This window comes from Dioszegia hungarica, assembly GCF_025882075.1.
Source record: "Dioszegia hungarica strain PDD-24b-2 chromosome Unknown MKK02contig_8, whole genome shotgun sequence".
Classification (NCBI taxonomy): domain Eukaryota; kingdom Fungi; phylum Basidiomycota; class Tremellomycetes; order Tremellales; family Bulleribasidiaceae; genus Dioszegia; species Dioszegia hungarica.
Genome location: NW_026515770.1, coordinates 70,897 through 92,580, shown reverse-complemented (window position 1 = coordinate 92,580; position 21,684 = coordinate 70,897). Strand labels below are relative to the sequence as shown.

General features: G+C 56.6%; 9 protein-coding genes across 9 annotated transcripts; 7 read left to right on the top strand and 2 right to left on the bottom strand.

Annotated features, from left to right (window-relative positions):
• Positions 1 to 417: 417 nt before the first annotated feature.
• On the bottom strand, positions 418 to 2,835 carry MKK02DRAFT_36553 (putative thioredoxin; the record flags this gene model as incomplete). The annotated part of the gene is made up of 4 exons (XM_053089443.1): positions 418 to 545; positions 596 to 956; positions 2,392 to 2,466; positions 2,662 to 2,835. The coding sequence occupies 4 exons, from the start codon at positions 2,833 to 2,835 to the stop codon at positions 418 to 420; spliced, it is 738 nt and encodes a 245-aa protein (XP_052944817.1).
• Positions 2,836 to 3,152: 317 nt separating this feature from the next.
• Positions 3,153 to 5,301, top strand: MKK02DRAFT_43715 (translation release factor; the record flags this gene model as incomplete). The annotated part of the gene is made up of 9 exons (XM_053092573.1): positions 3,153 to 3,167; positions 3,220 to 3,237; positions 3,310 to 3,376; positions 3,429 to 3,507; positions 3,566 to 3,727; positions 3,780 to 3,866; positions 3,912 to 4,257; positions 4,305 to 4,851; positions 5,018 to 5,301. 9 exons carry the CDS (start codon positions 3,153 to 3,155, stop codon positions 5,299 to 5,301), a joined length of 1,605 nt encoding a protein of 534 aa, XP_052944816.1.
• A 186-nt stretch (positions 5,302 to 5,487) lies between these two features.
• Positions 5,488 to 8,047, bottom strand: MKK02DRAFT_43714 (uncharacterized protein; the record flags this gene model as incomplete). The annotated part of the gene is made up of 8 exons (XM_053092572.1): positions 5,488 to 5,606; positions 5,671 to 5,875; positions 5,969 to 6,081; positions 6,136 to 6,269; positions 6,341 to 6,652; positions 6,701 to 6,813; positions 6,865 to 6,942; positions 6,995 to 8,047. 8 exons carry the CDS (start codon positions 8,045 to 8,047, stop codon positions 5,488 to 5,490), a joined length of 2,127 nt encoding a protein of 708 aa, XP_052944815.1.
• Positions 8,048 to 8,795: 748 nt separating this feature from the next.
• Positions 8,796 to 9,282, top strand: MKK02DRAFT_43713 (ATPase, F0 complex, subunit J; the record flags this gene model as incomplete). Its single annotated transcript, XM_053092571.1, has 4 exons — positions 8,796 to 8,825; positions 8,913 to 8,997; positions 9,166 to 9,201; positions 9,254 to 9,282. The coding sequence occupies 4 exons, from the start codon at positions 8,796 to 8,798 to the stop codon at positions 9,280 to 9,282; spliced, it is 180 nt and encodes a 59-aa protein (XP_052944814.1).
• A 1,450-nt stretch (positions 9,283 to 10,732) lies between these two features.
• Positions 10,733 to 14,946, top strand: MKK02DRAFT_25805 (putative Sin3 protein; the record flags this gene model as incomplete). Its single annotated transcript, XM_053087095.1, has 11 exons — positions 10,733 to 10,755; positions 10,849 to 11,512; positions 11,564 to 11,800; positions 11,845 to 12,315; positions 12,362 to 13,693; positions 13,737 to 14,042; positions 14,092 to 14,256; positions 14,310 to 14,423; positions 14,476 to 14,528; positions 14,579 to 14,679; positions 14,729 to 14,946. The coding sequence occupies 11 exons, from the start codon at positions 10,733 to 10,735 to the stop codon at positions 14,944 to 14,946; spliced, it is 3,684 nt and encodes a 1,227-aa protein (XP_052944813.1).
• Positions 14,947 to 15,309: 363 nt separating this feature from the next.
• On the top strand, positions 15,310 to 16,364 carry MKK02DRAFT_43711 (putative phosphoribosyl-ATP diphosphatase; the record flags this gene model as incomplete). Its single annotated transcript, XM_053092570.1, has 7 exons — positions 15,310 to 15,426; positions 15,506 to 15,557; positions 15,638 to 15,773; positions 15,828 to 15,935; positions 15,996 to 16,080; positions 16,150 to 16,207; positions 16,270 to 16,364. 7 exons carry the CDS (start codon positions 15,310 to 15,312, stop codon positions 16,362 to 16,364), a joined length of 651 nt encoding a protein of 216 aa, XP_052944812.1.
• A 977-nt stretch (positions 16,365 to 17,341) lies between these two features.
• MKK02DRAFT_43710 (uncharacterized protein) lies at positions 17,342 to 17,834 on the top strand (the record flags this gene model as incomplete). The annotated part of the gene is made up of 3 exons (XM_053092569.1): positions 17,342 to 17,462; positions 17,508 to 17,574; positions 17,612 to 17,834. 3 exons carry the CDS (start codon positions 17,342 to 17,344, stop codon positions 17,832 to 17,834), a joined length of 411 nt encoding a protein of 136 aa, XP_052944811.1.
• Positions 17,835 to 17,967: 133 nt separating this feature from the next.
• On the top strand, positions 17,968 to 18,820 carry MKK02DRAFT_43709 (uncharacterized protein; the record flags this gene model as incomplete). The annotated part of the gene is made up of 5 exons (XM_053092568.1): positions 17,968 to 18,153; positions 18,199 to 18,269; positions 18,442 to 18,486; positions 18,554 to 18,705; positions 18,753 to 18,820. 5 exons carry the CDS (start codon positions 17,968 to 17,970, stop codon positions 18,818 to 18,820), a joined length of 522 nt encoding a protein of 173 aa, XP_052944810.1.
• A 580-nt stretch (positions 18,821 to 19,400) lies between these two features.
• Positions 19,401 to 21,538, top strand: MKK02DRAFT_43708 (major facilitator superfamily domain-containing protein; the record flags this gene model as incomplete). The annotated part of the gene is made up of 12 exons (XM_053092567.1): positions 19,401 to 19,685; positions 19,722 to 19,834; positions 19,870 to 19,978; positions 20,033 to 20,165; positions 20,209 to 20,275; positions 20,321 to 20,535; positions 20,583 to 20,869; positions 20,918 to 20,988; positions 21,023 to 21,118; positions 21,166 to 21,210; positions 21,255 to 21,424; positions 21,471 to 21,538. The coding sequence occupies 12 exons, from the start codon at positions 19,401 to 19,403 to the stop codon at positions 21,536 to 21,538; spliced, it is 1,659 nt and encodes a 552-aa protein (XP_052944809.1).
• Positions 21,539 to 21,684: the final 146 nt, after the last annotated feature.

Below are 21,684 nucleotides of genomic sequence, written 5' to 3'. Positions count from 1 at the left end.
GTACCTATCGGTTGATGAGTTGTATGCGAGGCGGAGCGAGAGGAGGCATTGCCTCTTTCGCGAGTGGGAAGGAAGGAGATGTCGAGAAGCCGAGTTGTCGAGGTCTGGTTCGAGGGTTGCTCGCGCTGGCTTGTGTTTCCGCTTTGAGAGGGATTCGTCGTTGATTCAATCTCCTCCTCTGTAGCTGGTCTGAGTAGATATGATCAAAGGAGATAGATATAGCTCAGTGTAAGAGAGGACTAGTGTGCGCACAGGACAAGCTGGCACTTGAATTCAACGCAACGCACAGCGGCCAGCAAGCAGCAAGCGAGATCTCGGAGTTTTCGGCAAATCCCGATAACCGTTCCTGGTTTCACCCAATGTGGCACTTGTCTAAATCTGGGGGTATACATCGTCTAGCTAGCTATGCACAGATCATCACTTCTCCTCCTCATCCCCTTCTTCCTCTCCATTGTACATCTCATCCCATGTCCCATCCTCCACCATCTCCTTGAAGATATCCAGTCCGCCTACAAGTTCGCCATTAAGGATGATCTGTGGGAAAGCTGTCATATCAGCTTTTGCTCTGTGGCAGCTTGTATCATTGTCCACTCACTAGGCCAATCATTGACCTTCTTCAATCCCTGCCTAACCTCCTCATCCGAGAAGATATCAAACCAGGCAAACTCAACCCCTTTCTCCCTGAGCAGCCCGACGGTCTGGCGCGAGAACCCGCACTTGGGCGCAGACGGGTTGCCCTTCATGAACAGCATGACCTTGTGCTTATTCATGAGCTGTTTGCAGCGCGCTTCGATCTCGGCCTCGGTACGTTGATGGGGCGCAGCAGCGGGAGTGGCGGTAGACGATGAGAGTGGTGCGGAGGGGGCTGAAGAGGGGGCAGAGGCGGCGTGTTGGGTGAGGAGGGAGTGAAGGAGGGCGGCATCGGCCCCGGAGTGGCGGGCTAGGAGGGTGTGACCCTGTTGGCGAGAAGTGGATGTGGGTATCAGAAAGAGGAAAAGGGTATATTGGTATTACAGTTGATTCCGATATATTATAGGGAAGAAGCGTCAGCCGAATGGTCGAGTCCCATTTGACCGAGTTCACGAGCAAGACCAGACGGTCGGCGGGGCGTAGTGAACGGTTTGCCAGTGGCCGACAGAGAAGAGACCGTTACAGGCGTGTATGTAGCGGGCGAGTCCAGGTTGAGGAAGGGCGACGCAATGGAGTGATCGCCATGGGGAGTCAAGACCGGGGACCGTTCGAGCAGGTAAGCGGGATCAACGATAGGAGGAGAAGGGGGAATGTCGTCGAGATCCGGGCGGCATTTGAGAAAAGCAGGCCGATGTTCCAATGGAGAAGGAACGTCATGGTCAGATGGGCCGGAGATGATGGATGCGGAAGACCGAGATCGCGGTGAGAGCGAGATAGGCGGAGGACAGGGTTTGGGTTGTATCACGTGTTCGTCGAAGGGGATATGAGTGGGTGACCGGTCGGAAGGCGACGGAACGGCGATGGCGAGTCCGGAGAGCGGCGAATTGGGAGGAGGGGTACGCGGCCAGTCATCCGATGACAGGGATGAGGCGTACGTCGACACCGACGAGACCGACGAGGACGGGGAGGATGCCAGGAATGACAGGGGAGAGCGAGGGGAGAATCGGGGGGAGGATCGATCAGGCGTGGAAGGGGCGGATCCACGACGAGCGTACATGTATGGTGAGGAGGGTGAAGACAAGCGGCGAGCGGTTCCGGCCGTGATGGGATGGGCAGAGGCGGGTTTAGTATCGATACCGGGGCCGTGGTTGGGATTGAGAGGTGAGGAGGATTGGAGGAGCGGGCGAGGACGAGAGCGGAAGTGCGGTAGAGTAGGCGGCGAGGAGTCCATATTGGGGGAGAGTAGAGGGCGAGTAAGAAGAGAGAGAGAGAGCTCGGTCAGCCTTGTACTTGGGGTGTGACGAGACAGGTACAGCGAAACGGAAAGAGGTTTTCGTCGAAGGTAGAAGGTTCGAGGAGGCCATAAAATAGAGTTGCAGATCCAAGTGGACTTGGAAAGGCAGAAGCGATAGAGGGGGAACAGTGGCGTCCGCGCACTATAAATAGTAGGCGGAGAAGGAGGAGGCGTGGGGTCCAAGGGCAAGACCTCGAGCGGGGAAGAACAAAGGTGTTGAGACGCGTACGAGCGCCGCACTCTCCACTCGGGTTCCAATCGAGCTGCGCTCTCCTGCCTCGTCAAAGTGGAGTGGATAAGGGGAAATGAAAGGACCGAGATAGTGCGGCGAGTATGGCGCTTTCCGACGTGCGTGAGGGCAAGATGGGGAGAAAGGATCAGAGATAAGAGGTATAGCGTAAGAGACACACACGTGCTCGAACGCTCTCATATGAGAGGAAAGAGAGGGGAGATGGAGTGGGACATACACGTAGGAGCAAGAACGAAGGCACGGCCTCGATGTCAAACGACTCGGATATATCGGCCATTGATTCGGCTTCGATCTGAGCTGTCAGTACAGTGCGTATCAGGACATGGTCAGGGATGGAACGATCAGCTAGCCGCCCTGAAGCGCGAACAAGGCGAGACACAACTCTGCTCTGGACCTCTGGCCGGGCTCGCTTATCAATCACATCTCCTCCATTCCCCTGCGTTCCGACATCCATAAAACTCATCCGGGTCGGCAGTGCCAAACTCACATTCAAGAACAGCACACTCGAGAACTTGCCCGCCTCACTCTTCACCACCTCGGTAAACGCAGCACATGGCTCCGCCCATGGCGCCCAAAAGTTCAGACATGATACCCTGTTGAGATCCGCCGAGAGGAGCTCTTTAAAGTGCTCGGGAGACGTGACGTCTACGAGGTTGGACATGGTTGGTGATGTCCTCTCTTGTCCGATCTGTCTGGTAGTAATGGGTTCTACTACACTGCTATAGAGGTAAGAGCTGTTGATATGAGCCAAAGAGTTGGCCTTCTGCAGCTGTCGTCATGACCTTTGGACGGGGACGGAGGCAAAATTATTGCCACTTGACTTTATCGAAAAAACGTTGACTGCTCGCTCTTGATCATATATACCTTTGTCCTCCGTCCACCACTACAGACAGGTCATATACAGACCTATAGGTTCGCAGCGCGCATACAGCTCGAGTGGACTACATCACCCTACCACCCCCGAAGAAATCCGACAAAATGTCCGAGCAAGAAGTGAGCTGCTCTGAAGAAGTCGGAACGCAAGTGACGCAGCTGATGACTCCAGACTGATCAGGCCATCGAGGTCCGTCTTGACCCTAAACATACTGCTTCTGGTTCCTCACTAACCCAACTGTAGATCTGGCGATACAGGAAGCTCCTGGGGATGCTCGCCAACTCCCGAGGTGCCGGAACATCATGTATCACCCTCATCCTTCCGCCTCGTGAGTTTCCACCGTCCCTGTAGTCCGAGGGTTCAGGCAGCTAACACCGCAGGATCGCAGATCTCTCAAGCGAGCGGAATGTTGACAGGCGAATATGGAACTGCTTCCAACATCAAGTCCCGAGTCAACAGGTTCGTTCGCCAGTCCTTTTCCAATTTCCAACGGCAAGGCCAGAGCTGACATCGTCAGATTATCAGTCCTTTCAGCCATCACATCGACGCAGCAGAAGCTTAAGCTGTATAATCGCGTTCCTGACAATGGGCTGTGTGTGTTTGTCGGAACGGTGTTGAACGATGAGGGCAAGGAAAAGAAGATCTCGTTCGCGCTGGAGCCGTTCAAGCCCATCAACACGTTAGTTTTACAGCACTCTCCGATGGCCACGGGCCAAGAGCTGATGTCTCAGCTCTCTGTACATGTGTGACAGTCGATTCCACGTCGAAGCGCTTGAAGAACTGCTCGAGAACGACTCCAAGTGGGGTTTCATCATCATGTAAGTCCCAACTCCTTTGTCGCCTGAAATCTTGCTAACGATCAGTGACGGTAACGGCTCCCTGTTCGGTACCCTCTCCGGAAACACCCGCGAGGTCGTCCACAAATTCTCGGTCGACCTCCCCAAGAAGCACGGACGTGGTGGTCAGTCCGCCCTTCGTTTCTCGCGTCTCCGAGAGGAAGCCCGCCGGAACTACGTCCGTAAAGTCGCCGAATTGGCCGTGCAGCACTTTATCACTGCCGATCGGGTGAACGTGGCGGGGTTGGTGTTGGCCGGTTCGGCCGAGTTGAAGACGGATCTGAGCGGGAGTGATCTGTTTGACCCGAGGTTGTTGGCCAAGGTGGTCAAGATTGTGGATGTGTCGTATGGTGGTGAGAATGGTTTCAACCAGGTAGGTCTTCACCGGAAAAGACAGATGGAGTAGAAGCTTACTTGCAGGCTATCGAGCTTGCGGCCGACTCGCTCGCCAACGTCAAATTCGTCCAGGAGAAGCGTCTCATCCAGAAATACTTTGACGAGATTGCCCTCGATACCGGCAAATACTGCTTTGGTATCGCCGACACCCTCAAAGCCCTCGATATGGGCGCGGTCGAAACCCTCATCGTCTGGGAAGCGCTCGATACTATGCGCCACACCCTCCGTAATGCCGCCGGCGATGAAGTCATCGTCTTCAACAGCCCGGCCGACAAGCTCGAAAAGGACAAGGAAAAGGTCGCGGACCTCAAAGAGAAATTTATGGACAAGTCGACAGGTCTCGAGATGGAGCAAGCGGCGGAACCGCAGGCGCTCCTCGAGTGGTTTGCGGAAAAGTACAAGGAGTTTGGTGCGACCCTCGAGTTTGTCACCAACAAGAGTCAGGAGGGGAGTCAGTTTGTGAAAGGGTTCGGAGGCATTGGGGGGATTTTGAGGTACAAGGTCGACTTTGCGGATCTGGGGGATCAGGAGGGGGACGATGATGAGTTTTACGGGTCAGACGAGGATGATGGTGAGTTATCGTGCTCCTCGAATAGAGTGGACGAAAGCTGATAAATTAGACATCTGACGATGTCGTCCGGGCAAAAACGCCCTGCTCAGCGCCGCGCGCGAGGAGGGCCAAGGCGTGGCAGAGCAGGAGGTGGAGGGTTGTATGGATGTGAACAAGGACATTAAAGTGGCGGAAAAAGATATCGGAGGTGGGCGCGGTGAAGTGGACGCTGGCGCGGAGGCAGGGAAGATGGCGGAGATAGGGGACGGGTGGGGATCGGAAAGGGTACAAGGCAGCCGGCCCTGGGTGATCTTGACGGAACGGACGGGGGATGGGGAACATGTTGCCGATCGGAGAGTTATCGAGGTCGGCTCGTTCGGTCTGGCGGAAGATTCGGGTGGCGTGGAACCTCGCACGACCCTGATGACTCGAAAACACATCATCAAGCGTCCTAGAATCGTCCCTCCGTAGTCCCAGTATTCCCGTTCTCTTTGCTCCCCTCATGCAGCTCCGTCGTAGTCTCAAGACGAAATGTCAAGATTGCATCCTCCGGCTATGCCCAGCACACAAATATAGGTTATGCTTCCCCGATATACAAAATTGATCTCCCCCTCACCCCTCGCTCAAGTCCAGCTCGAGCACTTCACGCTCCATCCCTCAATCTATACTCAGCCGTTTCGCCGCCGCAGCCGCCGCAGCACCTCCCGCGTCCGGATCGGACTTCCATCTATTGAATCCCACCTGAGTTCGAGGCGATCTTGGGTACTGCGACAGCACTAGGCGGTCAGCGCGCGCCATTTCCTGCTACGACCAGCGAAGCAATAAGCTATGAAGACGTACCGGCTCCCTTCAAACCCTTTCCAAAGTCCCGATAAACCAGCACACTCCACGCCAAGCATGCCAGCAGGCTCAATATGCTCAGTCCGGCAAAGACAGTGAGTGATTTCGAGACGTTCGCGTAGACTGTGAGATCTTGTTGCCAGATCCGGCAGAGCTTGAAGATGAAGTAGGCTTGGCCGAGGGTGAGGCCGGTACAGAAGAAGATCTATACGTTAGCACTCCATCATGTCGGGTCTTCGTGGTTGAGTAGCAACGCGGCGAGAAGAGAGAGATAAGAGAACGCGGGATGAGGACTGACCATGAAGGGCTTGTTCTCATATTTGGCGGCTGTACGCCCGATGACCAGCAAGATGAGCGACAGCGGAAACATGATGAATGTGATGATATACTCCGCGTCGGTCTTTTGGAGGACTATACGTCAGCCATAACCTTGTGGAGGGGAATCAGAAGTAAGGCAGGACTGACCGAGCCAGAGGAACTGAATCCCAAATCCAGCGGTAAAGAACGCGCTGAAGTAGACAAAACACTCAAACACCTGGAATCGGCGATAGTATCCCCGGATCTGGAGGTCGGCACCGAGGAAGCGATACCTTTGCCAGCTACCATATCAGCTTGTTTCACTTCCCGCAATGAGATTCGAGCATGATTTAGCTGGCAGCAAGGGACATACCCAAACTCTCTCCGTACGAAATACGCCAGCACCGTCAGAACAAGACAACAAACAGCCACCACCCCAATAATGACCGCCGTCAATACATTCAACGGCAGATTGAGCAGACTCGTCGTTTTCGATACCCCGGGAGTGGCAGCCTCGACAGCATCGTCAATCAAAGACGTTTGGAGATCGCCTAGAATCGTGCGCAGTTCGGAAACCTGGATGATGGCCCATACGAGGAAGGCGTAGTTGAAGATGGTGATGGCTGAGATTTGGATTGTGTTTTTCGTTCGGATGGCGATTATGGTGAGGACGAGTTGCCAGAGGCTGGCGGTCAGCAAGAAGCAAGGCTGAGGGAAAGGTAGGGAGACATACTGTGCTAATCCGAAGATGATCAGGAATATGGGAAGTCGTCTTTTGTTTTCCAGCATGCTTGGCGTGGAGCTGGCGGATTTGACTTCGGTGTTGAAGCGCCAGAGGATGTTGGCCTGATCAGTGTCAGCAGCATCCATGACCTGAAGCCAATGCGCCATGCTTACCTCGATGACCAGATCGATAATCAGCTCGAAGACTACCGTACCGAGCAGGAGTCGAGTATATAGCGTATCCGGAATGATCTGTCCCTTCAGCTATCGCCCCCCTCTGTACAGCTCAGCCAGAGAAACTCACCCAGTCCCACCATCTCCCCTTCTTGCTCGTCCGCTCCGGCCTACTCTCCTTGTATCTCAGCGTTGACGCCCCTTTCTCCACGTCTCCTTCTCCCTCTTCCTCTCTCTTCCCCTCCCCCTCCGCTTCCGCCCCAGCCCGCTTCTCCCGCTCATCCAGCGGAACAAACGTGACACTCGTGTTCCTTGGGTCATACCCCAATTTCGGCAGCTCCGGTGAGACACTCCACTGTTCCCGTTCCCGTTTTAGTCCGGAGGTACTGCTCGAACTTGGCATACTTGCCAAGGACGGCCGGGACGCGCCCAACCTGGGTTGGTTGAGTTGGAATGGCGGGAGAAGGGGGGAGGGTATCGAGGACGCGATGGACAAGGAGGATGTGGAGGCAGGCAGAGCGGGTCTGGGGGTCGAGGTGTTGCCGGAAGAGGGGGGAGGGGAGGTGGGAGTGGGGATGGGTGGTAGGCGCTTGATCGCGACATTTTCGGAGGGGGAGAGTTGAGGACCGGAGGTAGAGGCGCGGGGCGAGGTGGAGATGTCGGGGACGAAAGCCTCTGGGAAGCGCGAGGACTTTAGGAGCGCGGTTCGTGAAGACGCCATCATGCCGGATGATGAAGAGGACGAGATGGCCAAAGGAGGCGGATAGGTGATAGTTGTAGTCTCCGCTTGTGTCCGGTCTGAGGAGGGCGAGCGGGGAGATGAAGTAGTCGGGATGGTAGATCCACGCACTTGCGCAATCTGACCCTGTACCGCCAGTCCCCAGCTACTCGGTCGTCCGTCTGCACCACTGCCAGGAGCCGCGCCGGGCGGTAGAGGTAGCTCTAATCGCGACGCCGACCGTAGAGTGGGTAGAGGTGGCCTTTCCGCGGTCACGGTGCGCGAGCTAGACGCAACGGCGTTGAAAGAGTGTACAGAGGAGAAATCTTCCCGGTCGTAGACGTAGTCGGTGAGTGTGAAGCGATTGCTGTTGCGCGTGCCTTCCGCGTCGTCCTCCGAGTAGTCCCGATTGAGACGAGCGGGCTTGGATGGAGCCCACCCAGATCCGGAGGGTGATGATGGCATGATGAAGCGCCCGGTCAGACGAATGATGTCTCGTCTGGTGATGTGCTGTCCAGCAGCCGCTATTGGACTGTATGAAGCTTGGTTGGAGCCCGTTTCAGCTGGCAAATTGATTGAAGATGTTTCAGGATGATGAGGCGACAAGGTGATGGAAGAGCATGTGTGCTATTTGCGGGAACGAGAGTGGTCGTCAAGGAGCGTGGTGTCTAGCCAGCTAGATGGGGGCGCTGCAAGGGGTCAATCGAGTATAGGTGCCTTTGAGAGGTTGAGAAGCGAAAGACGGGCAAAAAGCAAAGGCACATCAGCCAAGGAAACCAGGCACGTCCGCGTGGAGCTCCACAGAGTCAGCTCTTCGCGAGTTCCGCTGCATATTTCGTATATCTACCTGTGGAGAGGCTGTACTCGTAGCTGTAGAAAGTCTGCTGACCCATCGCCTTGTATGGTCCCTCGCATGATATAAATTGACGATCCAGAGCATGCTGTGGACGCGATTCGCCACCCACTCCACGCAAACCTAATTAAGCCAAAAGCTAAAGTGGGGGGATGACGGGATCAAAACTGCCTCACCGCCGTTTTCGCCCGTTTCCCCGAGCGAGCCGGCAGCTTGGTGGTGGTGGCTGCGAGCAAGCTGTTGATACTGCATCATATACCCTATCCACCTATCGTGAGCTAGCTCCTGCCCAGCCCCTTGGAGCGACTACGACCCAGCCGCTGATTAATACAGCTGCCCCTTCCCGAAATCAGATCAAAGATGTTCGGACTCCGCGCCTGGCCCACACCCGTATGTCTACTCTCCGGTAGCTACCTTTGGAGGGATTGCTATTAGCCGTCGATCAAGGTTGGGGAGTACATCAGCTGACAGGATCAGATTGTCAAGCCCCTGTGGCCATTCATGATCGGATCCGCCCTTACTTTCGCTGGTGTTTGGAAGCTGCAGAACGTTGCTTTGCAATGTGAGTAGGGAATTGCAGTTGGGGTATGACGAGCACGTATCAGGCGGCGAGGCGGCGAAGGGGATTGTCGCCTTGTGGCTACATACTGGATGGCATGTCGGCCCGAGAAGAGAGGCGGAGGGGACGCGGCGGACATCGAACATTCCAAGGATTATGCTGACTGAACAGCGGAGGAGGCCAGGAACGACCCAAAGAACCCGTTCGGTAAGCTTGCTTCTTGGGTGCTTCCCTGCTGTAGAGTGTAGCTGACTAATAGCCAAAACTGCCAAGTCTGGTGGCCACTAGATGGAGATGCATTAGGTGGTTCAGAAGCGCAGCTGCAGTTCCGTTGGACGGATCAGGGGCCGCGAAACGAGCGCCTGGCTGACGTGCCGCTGATAATCAACTAATGCTTCTTAGCAGGCTTCCAGGAGTAGAATACGTCGAGTCTCCAAGCGCAACCGCCCGATCTCATCTGCATTGCGGCCGCCATCGGACATCACGCACGGGGCATGCCCTCCCGATTCGGGACAGGCCAGTACCTCCCACCTCTTTCGAAATCTGATTCGGGGGATCTCAAGCAGTTTCGATGACAACTACGGTGCGCACCTCCGGGACTGCTTTCGATGGGTGGACACATCAATGGTACGCTAGGCTCGAGCGATATGGCAATCGCAAAGCGCGAGAGCGGGCATGGCTCAACACCTTGACGAGGTCACAGTCAAGGGGAGCTATTTCGACACCGGGCACAGGCGATGGCGATTGTCTCGGGAGCGGCTACGTGTGAAGGAGGAGCCCAGCTACGACCCTTGCACCCTACGGATCCTTGACGAGGCGGTCACAAAGCGGGTGGTGTGTGCTGTCTTTCTGCGGCCCGTACTGGCCACTGTCGATGCGCGGAAATCGCAGACCTATCGTGAGGTTTCGGAAGTTCAATTGGTCCGCAGCTGCGTTTCTGATGGTAGGGGAGAAGATCCAGCGGATCGTGAGCTGACTTGAAGTCGAAGCTCGCAAGGCGTGACCCAACATACGTGGCTAACCGTCACTTCCGCGTGCTTCTTCAGCGTGGAGTCTTCTGCCCCATTAGTACCCAATTTCTCTCTCTAGTTCAGTCCACGAAGGCAACCCTTCATGCACATCCGCATAAGCCTTTCACTACCTCTGTAACGAGCAGTACTCAGGCGAGTCAGGGCCAGGGTCCACCGCGGAATGAGGAGCAGCGGCAATGTCCGGCCGGATATCCGATTCCTTTGAATGCCGTCATTTTCCCACGCTGGCAGTGTTTCTGCTTGTTGCCCAGCCTCTCGCTCACTGCTACCACCACCCCCTTCTCCGCTCTTCTCCTCCATACATCCACTCCACATACAGTCTGCCGCATCTGAGCCCGCCTGTCGCTCCACATCACCCTTATCGATCCTCGTTGACCGCCGGCGAGTAATCAGCAGGAGGCGCGTCTCTGTCGGGATCCACCGGACCGGCCGCCCTTCCCTCCTCGGCTAGTGAACCCCACCAACCAGCCCCGGCCATCCACCACCTCCCGCAAGCCCCTAGTGATCTCAGCCTCCCATCATCATGGCGGCGAAAGGCAGCGACCCGTACCGCCCGTTGAACGTCCGGGATGCGCTGAGCTATCTGGACCAGGTGAAGGTAAGCGCACCCGTCTGACTCTACCCGTGATTATAGAAGGACCCTGAGCTGATCCCTCCAGGTCCAATTCTCGATGCAGCCGGAGGTGTACAACAAATTCCTGGATGTTATGAAGGAGTTCAAGTCCCAGACGTGCGTATCCTCCCTCCCCCTCCGGTGACAGTCACTCCTTGCCGGCCTAGACCGAGCCATTCAACCACGCACGGACAAGCTGACAGCCACCAGCATCGACACTCCCGGCGTCATTGATCGCGTCTCTACCCTCTTCCGTGGCCACCCCACCCTCATCCAAGGCTTCAACACCTTCCTCCCTCCCGGCTATCGTATCGACTGCCCAGCCAACGGCGAAGCCGGCGTTATTACCGTGACCACGCCGACCGGGACGGTCAGCCACATGCCCGGTGGCTTCGCAGCAGCGTTACAGGAAGAACGGCGGAACCAGGCCAACCAAGCCAAGCGGGACGACAGCCCGGCTACCAAGCCTGCTGCTGCCGCACAGACCTCGGCCGCTCAGGCGGGCACTAGCAGCCAGCTTGCGAGCGGTCCCCCGCCATTCAGAAGCACGCCTGCAGTTGGCGCTACCGGTACTGCACGCCCTGCCAACGGAGCGACAAGCACGACCACACCAATCTCGGTCCCGCTCCCTCCTCATCCTGCCCAGCCGAAAGCTCCCTCCGGCCCGTCCACCCCTTCGGCCGCCACTCTCCTCGCTGCGGGCTTGAACCAGCCTGCTCCGGCCGGCGCTCCCCGACCGGCCATCCTCGAGTTCAATCACGCCATCACCTTCGTCAATAAGATCAAGGTCCGGTATAGTAACGATCCAGAGACGTACAAGCAGTTCCTCGAGGTCTTGCAGACCTACCAGCGAGACAACCGGGACATCAACGAGGTGAGCTCGATCGGGCGTAACCACCGAAATGTGGAGGAGCTGGAACGACAGGTCTACGCGCAGGTTTCCAAGCTGTTTGCGGGTGCTCCGGACCTCATCAGCGAGTTCAAGCAGTTCTTGCCTGAGATCAGCGGCGGTAATAACGACAATATCGGGTCGATGGTGCAGGCTGCTGCCAACGATCCGGCGACGGCGACGGTAGGGCAGAAGCGGTCTGCTACGAAGGACGCGGCGGCTCCGCCTGCTGGTAAGAAGAGAAGGGCGCCCGAGGCGAAGACCGGCAGCAAGGTGAGCTCTCTCCTTCATACGGGCGGAATCTTGCTGACTCACAGTCCAAGAAAGGCGCTAAGGCCGACTCGCCTTCTGCGGACGATGCGGACCTCCCGCCCCTCACACCCGGTGCGGCCGTCCCACAGACCCTCGCCTCGCCAGAGGAGATTGCCTTCTTTGACAAGGTCAAGAAGCACGTCGACGACAAGGTCTCGTACCACGAGTTTTTGAAGCTCATCAATCTCTTTACGCAGGACATGATTGACACGCGTACCCTCGTCGAACGCGCCGAGAGCTTTATCGGCGGTGCGGGCGACGTGTGGATCACGTTCAAAAAGATGGTGCAGGTGGATGAGGCGGGTAATCCGCCGCCGAACCCGCACAGCGCGCAGGGTGGGCACGGATTTGGGGGGATGGTGAACATCGATGGTCAGACGGTGGATATGGTGCCTATGCTGGAGAGGGTCAAGCCGGATTTGAATGGGCCGAGGGTCAAGACGTACGGTCCCAGCTATAGGAAGCTTCCGAAGACGGTCAGTCGCAGTCGACTTGCAGTATGGCCATTAGCTGACCAGATAGGAGATCAATATGACGTGCACCGGCCGAGACGCCATGTGCTGGGAAGTCCTCAACGACGAGTGGGTCTCTCACCCCACTTGGGCGGCTGAGGACTCGGCACCTTTCCTCGCCCACAAAAAGAACACCTTCGAGGACGCACTTCACAAATCGGAAGAGGAGCGCCACGAGTACGATTACCACATCGAGGCCAATCTCCGCACCATCGCCGTGCTCGAGCCGCTCAACAACAAGCTCCAGACCATGGACCCGGAGGAACGGCTCCGGTTCAACCTCCGATCCGGTATCGGGCTTCAGAGCAAGAGCATCTACCAGCGTATCCTGAAGAAGGTATACGGCAAGGAGCTCGGGCACGATATCGTCCGTGCGATCCACGAGAATCCGGCGGTGGCGCTTCCGATCGTCCTTGATCGGCTCAAGGCCAAGGACGAGGAGTGGAAGAAGGCGCAGCGCGAGTGGAATCGCGTATGGAGGGAGCAGGACGCCAAGAACTTTTACAAGGCGCTGGACCACCAGGGGGTGCAGTTTAAGCAGAACGACAAGAAGACGATCGCGTCCAAGTATCTGCTGAACGAGCTGGAGATGCGGCGGAGGGCGCAGACGGCGGTGCGTCAGGCCCAGCTCAACACTGCGGCATACCGCAGCCGACCCCAATTCGAGCTGGAGTTCAAGGATGTCGACGTTCTCAAGGACGTCATCAAACTCGTCATCTCGTATCTCGACCGGGTCAACAACCAACTCTCCACGGCCGACAAGGAAAAGATTGAGCGGCAGCTCCGGGACTTTGTCCCTTTGCTCTGGATGTTTGACAAGGACGAGTTTGATGCCGAGTTTGGAGCGGCGGAGCACAATGAGGATGATAGTGAGAGTAGCGAGGAGGATGGGGATGGGGATGTCAGTATGGCGGATGATGACGACATGTCGTCGGCGCAAGGAGCGGCGAAGCGGAAGAAGGCGGGCGCGGGGGATTTGCGCAAGAAGCTCTTGAAGCAGGTGGGGGAGAAGGGGAGGGAGAGGGGAACGACCCACACCCCTGGGCCGGATGATGAGCGGCGGTCTGTAGAGGGTACGCCGGCGATGGATGGGGCGGAGCGAGCTGAGACGCCTCTCCCGATCCCGGATGATCCCGAGGCGGTCGCGCAGGCCGTCGAGGCGGACAAGGCGGGCGCTGAGGCGAGCGAGCAGACATGGGTGGACGTCCGGGCGCAAGGAGACGTCGACGAGGTGGAGATGGAGGATGCGGATGCGGAGGGCGAGGTGGATCCCCGCAAAACGATGCGGACTGGCAATTTCTACGCCAATGCCAACTTTTACGTTCTTGTCCGGCTCATCGAGGTGAGTTGTCTGCCTTGCAACCGGGGATCAAGCTGACGTGTAGCTTCTCTATACCCGCCTGCTCACGTGCAAAAACATCGCGGCGGACCTCGCTCGCGTCCAAAAGAAACCCATCAACCCCATTGCCATCCGCCTTGGCTTCGCCGAGCCTGAAACTGCCAACGGCGGTGTCGAGGCGGGCGACAATCCCGCCCAGCACTACTATGCCCATCTCCTGAGTCTGGCCGAGAAGCTCTTTGAGAATGAGGTCGACGCGGCGACGTTTGAGGAGACGCTGAGGGTCATGTTTGGTACCAAGGCGTATATCATGTTTACGCTCGACCGGGTCGTCGCTGCTATAGTCAAGCAGGTCAGTTGTTTGAGCCCTCTGGGTTGTGTGATAGAGCTGACGGAAATAGACCCAGACTATCATTGGGGATATGAAGTCACAGGAGCTGTGGGCGATGCTCCAGCGGGACCGCGAGACGACCTTGCCCAGCAGCAGGAAACAGCTGGCTTATAGGCATTCGGCGGAGGATATCTGCGGTGGTGGTGCGGACGACGAGTTCTTCCGGATCCAAACGGTGAGCTGCGCGATCTGCTGGACGGGCGGAGTCGATGGGAGCTGACGCGGCAGATTCCTCACCGCGATCTATTGACCATCAAGGTGATGACCAAGTTTGACCCGACGAATGAGGATGAAGAGACTGAGGCGGCGCGATGGCGCGGATATGTCGATTCTTATGTCTTGGTGAGTGCAGCTACTTGTGTGCTATGTACGACGTAGAACTGACCGGGTGTAGACGCACGGTACCGAGGGCTTGCCTCAGCGGATCGATCAGCCTCTTTTGAAGCGGTATGTCTGCTGATTGTCCCTCTGTTCCGAGGCATAAGCTGACTGCCCAGAAATCTCTCCCAGGCGGATCAAGATCCTAGCGGGTTCCAGCGGAAAGATGGTCTCGCGTGCCGCATCGCACTGGGCACATATCGGATGTTCGCTGTCGAAGGTCAGTTAGGAGTTCTGCAAAGGGATGTGGACTATAGCTGATATTCCAGGCACGGAAGACTACTTCCACCATCAACGTCCAGCGGCGCCTGCGACTGAGACCCAGGCAGCATCAGTAGCGGCCAAGGAGAGGCTGGAGGCTTTCGTCAGGAGGCGGATGGAGGAGGATGAGCCTGCGCCAGCGGCTACTGAGGTGGCTCCGGCGCCAGCAGCGGCAGTAGCGGCAGCAGCAACGGCGGCCCCGGCAGCGGCTGTACCGGCGGTATGAGGCGCAGACGGGCAGGCGTGAGGGCGGTCAGTTGTCGCGGAGTTGAGCATGATGTTGTATCACAAGTATATCCTTTAGCGCGTATGGATAGATAGACTGGCCATATCCACCATACAAACAGTGATCTGTCCTGATCGGCATGGTAGACACTGTAAGGGGAAGCAGCTAGGGTCTCGAACAAAGGAAGAGGGACGACCAAGACGTCATCGGCGAGGCCGGCGAGATCCGAAGGAATGGTCAGCGAACCTCCCCTCGATCTGCTCTGACCTTTCGCACATGTCTTTACGCTCAGCAGTGTCAGCTACGCGACACCTCAACCGACAGCTCCTAGCACTTCGAGGCACGCGTACGATAGCCCGAACCATGAGCGGTAGTTCAAGCAAGCAGAAGCCTGAGATATTGGGTACGGAGGAGCTCAAGACGGAGGCTAAGTGGTTGAAACTTGAGCGGATCAATTGGAAGGATGAAGAGGGGAAGGAGGTGAGCTCTTTGCTTGACACGTCTCGGATGTCTCTACTGTACGAGGCAGATAGTGTAGCACGTAGCTGATGGTCTACAGCGGGCTTGGGAGTGTGCCAACCGCACGAAGCGGTCCAAAGCCGGTGTCGACTGTGAGCCGACCATTTCACCGCTTCCTCACGAGCGCTACCATTGACGCTTCTTGGGAGATGACCTCAGCTTACGCACTCAGCTGTCCATATCCTCGCACTCCTGCATCATCCGAGCAAGCCACTATCTACGATCCTCATCGAGCAATATCGTCCTCCAGCAGGCGGGACCTGCATCGAGTTCCCCGCTGGACTAGTGGATGAGGGGGAGGACGCCGCGTAAGCTTTGGCCGTGTCTATCGTGTGATAATTAGGCACAGCTGATCACCTCAGAGGCGCCGCTCTGCGGGAGCTCAGGGAGGAGACGGGCTACGGAGACGGGAAGGGCGGGGGAGGGGTGGAAGTTGCCGAAGTGTCAGATGTGCTCGTCAAGGATCCAGGGTGAGCAGATATCGACCTTAACGATGTCTCCTTGATTAGATCAGCGTCTGACGTCTACAGTATGACAGGCGCAAACATGAACCTCGTTACGGTCAACGTCAAGCTCGGGGAGAACGACGAGGACCCGCAACAACACCTGGACGAGGTGAGATCCATGAACCTCTCACTGTCCGGTCAGCGGACTTGCTATATTGGAGTCATAGCTGATGTGTAGGGTGAGCATATTATCAAGCGGGTCATACCTCTCTCGGACCTCCATAAGACCCTCAAAGGTGAGCCTTTTCAAGCTGGCTTTGTAAAATGGTCTGTCAGACCTCCAGCTAACCACACCCAGACTACGCTTCGAAGGGCTTTGCTATCGATGCGCTGGTCGCCTCAATGGCGGAAGGCTGGCGTCTGAGGGAGAAGTACGGGTCAGGCAACAAGTGAGATCGATGCAACATTCCATGAGGGTGCGCTCAGCTTCAGCTCGAGTCAATGGAGGACCGTACTCGTACACTGATGGTTAAACGCTTTGCCTGCCACATTACAGGCGCCACAGCCAGCCAACAGACGCATGTCGGCATCGCCCAGGAATGACTGCTTCGGGTAGTAGCGAGTGTGTGTCCTCTCGTGTGTCCTCTTCTCCCCTCCTTTCTGGCCCTAATGTGCTCCTTCCGCGAGTTGATGAGACGATGCGACGACGACGCACTTATAACACTGACCTGTTTGAAGGGGGGTCTCACTAATTACTCCCTTTCCCCCGCGCTAGGCCTTCTCAGATGATTGACCACGAACACACCGCGGCTTTAGCAGGCGAAAAGCCGCTCGGACCCTCCGAGTCTACCGAAGACAAGCCTACCCTCTCGCGCGCTCAGTCAGAGTATGATACACTCCCTCGTCTATCAGCACTCCAGCCTGTGCCTTTCATCGCGGGAGCCACGGTTGAGGATGAGCCGGGGGCCGCGCTGGAATCACAAACGGGTGAAACAGGGCTTCCGCCTGATTTGTCGAAGGCTAGGAAGGTCGTACTTGCTACCGCAATGATGATGACTTACTTTGTTGGGGTAGGTCCAGGTATCGAAAGCGACTAACGGATAGAATGCTTCGGTGGCATCAGTGACACTGCTGATTCCGAGTATGGCGCATGATCTCGGAGAGTCCGAGCTTCAGGTTCAATGAGTCTCCTCGGCATATACGCTAGCTTTCGCTTGGTACCTCCCTTTGACTCGGGTCTTGGCTGAGCTGATGATCCTTGGACTCCTCTTCTCCGGACGTGTCGCAGATACGGCGGGGAGAAAGAAGCTGTACCTGGTGAGACTGTCAATGTATGCTGTCTTCGCCATCATCACTGGAGCCGTAAAGGTACGTGTCCTCATATCGAGGTCTGTATTGGCGGTCCGGCTGACGTCCGGAACCGCATCTCTATGTGTGTCACTCGTGCCTTATCTGGCTTGGGACTCGCGATAGCCTCGCCCGCTGCCTTTGGGATCATTGGCGTCAATATCCGACAGGAGCCTGCCCGCACGATCGTCTTTGCTGCATTCGGTGGGTCGATTGGCCCTTGTATACGCGTGTACGACTGACGTCCAGGATTGGGCAACCCGATGGGAGCAGCCTTCGGGTGTATCATCGCAGGAGTCATGTCCAGCATCGGACAGTAAGTGGCCTGTTCTGCGCCCTAGCTGATAGTCTAGGGGTAGCTGGTCTTATCTGTTCTACCTTCTTGCCGGCGCGGCCATCGTCTTGCTCGTCATCGCCTACTTTGTCGTCCCTCCTGACCCTCCGTCGGTGTCTGGCAAGGACCTGCGGATCGACTGGATCGGTGGAGCACTCGTCACTGCGTCCGTATGCCTCTTCACCTTTAGTCTGACCGAGTCCGGAGTTGCGTCAGAAGGGTGGAAAGCACCTCGTAAGTGATATCTGCGTCTCACTATCACCTCGGACTGACAGTAGATAGATGTAATCGCTCTGCTGGTGCTCTCCTTCGGCTGTTTTCAGCGTCTGGTCCCTCCGGCTCGAACGCTACGGCTCTTTCCCGCCCATCATGAAAATGTCGCTCTTCACCCGCCGGCAGGGTCTCATCAGCTACACCTGCGCCTGCGGCTTCCTCCAGGCATTATCAGTCTATGGCTGGGTATACACCTCTACCATCTTCTACCAGAACTACAAGCAGCTTTCGCCACTGCAGAATTCAATCTATATCTTGCCTTGCATCATTGCCGGGGTATGCGCGGCAGTGAGTCTTCTGCCATACACAAGAGACCACTTGCTCATCGATTAGACGGCGGTCATGTTCCTCGCCCCAAGAGTAGGGGTATCTCATCTGCTCGGTATCGGAGCGGGTTTCACAGCGTGAGTCGGATTGCATGGGTCAAGCTGATAGCAGGAGTTGCACACTCCTTTATGCCGTTTGGCCTGAAGGGCTTACTTTTTGGGCAATGGAGTTCCCGGCGCAACTGATGCTGCCATGGGGCATCGACTTGCGAGTCCTCCTTCAAGCTGCATGAGCCAAGCTGACCAACAGCACTTTTGGTCTGGGCAATATCTTGATTTCCAACCTGGTCGAAGAGTAAGTTCCTCCCTCTGTAGACCGGCCAAACCACCTCTGATCATGATCAGAAACGAGCAATCTGTAGGCGGCGCCCTCTTTCAGACATCGGGCCAAGTCGGTGCGGCACTGGGGATCTGCCTCACAGCTCTCATTGCCACCGAGCTGGGCGAGCAAAAGGGAGCCTGTTGGAGGGTCTCAGAGCGGCGTTCTGGTTTGGCGCCGCAGGTGCCGGTATAGGTGAGTACTGCGTCCGTTTAGGTCTGTTCTAGTTACTGATGAGGTAGTTGTGGGGATTGCGTACTTCGATTTCTGGCGAGCCGGGCTAGCCAAGGACGTGGGGAAGATCCGGTAGAACTCCGCATATGGCCCAGCAAGTTTTTCGACGCTGCAGAGGTAGAGGCGGATCAGATAGGGATCGGGGACCTGGAGGTCGGAGGATTGACCGACAGGAAGTTCAAAGGTCAAGGCGCTCCACTGGGGAAAGTAGCTCTCGCCGCGCAAAGTCAAGTTGTGAATAGAAGTTCAGAATTGTATCTGGCTCGCTCTCGTGAATGTACCACTTACTGTGGCAGGACTGATCCCTAATGTCCTATCTCTGCCCGTCGTCCCGTGGTCCACCGCTTGCGCCACAAGTTGCACCATCGCCACTCTCACTGCTAATCCTGCTAAACCCCCTAATCAAACGGATAAACACCCCTGCCGGCATCGCTCCGAGCGGCAGAACTGTGCGGCATTCCACGGTCCACTCTGTAAATTTTGCCCTTATCAGCGCACACCTCTGACCATACGATCGGTAGATCTACTATACCGTCGACGCGTACGAACTCCTGTTTAGCCTGATCGCGCAGCGAGGAAGAGGAAACGATGTACTTATACCTTACCTGACTGCAGGGGCTTCAGGCCCACCCCCATCCCGCTTCAAGTTCTCCAAGATGTCCAAGATCATCGACCACGACTCGCCCGCGGCCTTGGAAGGCGAAAAACTCCCCCTCGAGTCGGAGTCAGCCAAATACAAGCCGGCCCACTCGCGCGCTCATTCAGAGTATGATACACTCCCCATACTGGAGGCTGGGCCGGTCATTGCTGGACTGACGGCCGAGCATGGGGCTGAAGCGGTACTGGAGTCGCAAGCTGGTGAAACGGGGTTTCCGCCAAGGATGTCAACGGGGAGGATGGTCGTTCTCGCCGCGGGGATGATGATGACTTACTTTGTCGGGGTAGGTCGTTGTCTGAGAAGCCGACTGACATGACAGACTGCTTCGACGGCGTCGGTGACGCTGCTGATCCCGAGTATGGCGCATGACCTCGGAGAGTCGGAGTTGCAAGTGCAATGGGTCTCTTCCGCCTACACTTTGGCTTTCGCATGGTATGTTAGCGAGAATGGGCTGAGCTTACGACTAGCGGCCTGCTCTTTTCGGGACGACTAGCAGATACAGCGGGAAGGAAGAAGCTGTACATGATTGGACTGTCGATGTATGCCGTCTTCGCAATAATTACTGGGGCCGTGAAGGTACGTTGCCTTTACGCATCGACGTTAGCATTGAAGCTCGGGGCTGACCCGCAGAACCGTCTATCTATGTGTGTGACTCGCGCGCTGTCCGGCTTGGGACTCTCAATAGCCTCGCCCGCTGGGTTCGGGATCATCGGCGTCAACATCCGCCACGAGCCTGCTCGCACCATTGTCTTTGCCGCGTTCGGTCAGTCACCTCACCACCATCTCCGCCCACAACTGACATTTAGGCTTAGGCAACCCCGTCGGGGCAGCATTCGGCAACCTCATCGGAGGGGTCATGGCCAGCATCGGACAGTAAGCCCTCTTACTCGCCGGATCTGTTCCCAGCTGATGTATCAGGGGTGGCTGGTCCTACCTCTTCTTCCTTCTGGCAGGCTTGGCCATCGTCTTGCTCGTCATCGCTTACTTTGTCGTCCCTCCAGACCTGCCTTCAGTCGCCGCAAAGGATAGACGTATCGACTGGATCGGCGGGGTCCTCATCACCGCCGCTATCTGCATCTTCACCTTTAGTCTCACCGAGTCTGGGATCGCCCCCAAAGGGTGGCAAGCACCTCGTGAGCCATGCCACTCACTGCTGCGATGCGAAACTGACAACTGGAAGACGTTCCCGCTCTACTTGTCCTCTCTCTCGTCCTCGTCGGCATCTTCAGCATCTGGTCACTCCGGCTCGAGCGTCACACCTCCTACCCACCCATCATCAAGATGTCACTCTTCACCCGTCGGCATGGCCTCATTAGCTATACCTGTGCATGCTGCTTCTTCCAGTCTCTGTCGGTCTACGGGTGGGTGTATACCACGACCATCTTTTACCAGAACTACAAGGGACTTTCGCCGCTTCAGAATTCGATTCATACCTTGCCCACTACCATCGTCGGGACAGGCGCAGCTGTAAGTCTTTTCAGATGTCATATAAAGGCAATAGGACTGATGAATCAGACGGCAGTCATGTTCCTCGCACCAAGAGTCCGCACACCACACCTCCTTGGGATCGGCGCGGGCCTCACTGCGTATGTTCATACAGCTTGACTTGGCTGATAGCAGGTGTTGCTCACTCCTATACGCTCTGTGGCCAGAAGGACTCACATTCTGGGCAATGGAGTTCCCGGCCCAGCTGATGATTCCCTGGGGCATTGATTTGTGACTCTTCCCCACTTCCAAGCCGTTTGAATCACGCTGACCGATAGCGCATTCGGTCTGGGCAACATCTTGATCTCGAACCTGGTCGACCAGTAAGTACCTCTTCATACCTGCCAGACCAGCCTCTAATGAACAGAGACGAACAATCAGTCGGCGGCGCTCTCTTCCAAACCTCAGGCCAAGTCGGCGCAGCGCTCGGGATTTGCCTCACATCCCTCATCGCGACTCAGATCGGCGAGCAAAAGGGGAGCGTGCTGGCGGGTGTCAGGGCGGCGTTCTGGTTCGGCTCTGGGGCTGCCGGTATAGGTGAGTACTGCCTCTCCTCTAGACTGGGCTGTGGCTGATCAGTCAGTGGTGGGGATCGCGTATTTCGGGTTCAGACGAGTCGGGCTTGCGAAGGATGTAGGCAAGATTCAGTAGGATCGAGATACGGACGTTCGGAAACGCTTTGATGCTTCGATGAAATCATAATGCCCACCACTCGAGCACTGATGCACCGATGACGCGAGCAGTTGAATCATCTTCTAATTCGCAAGAATGTGACGGATTAGGGCAAGCCATGCCGA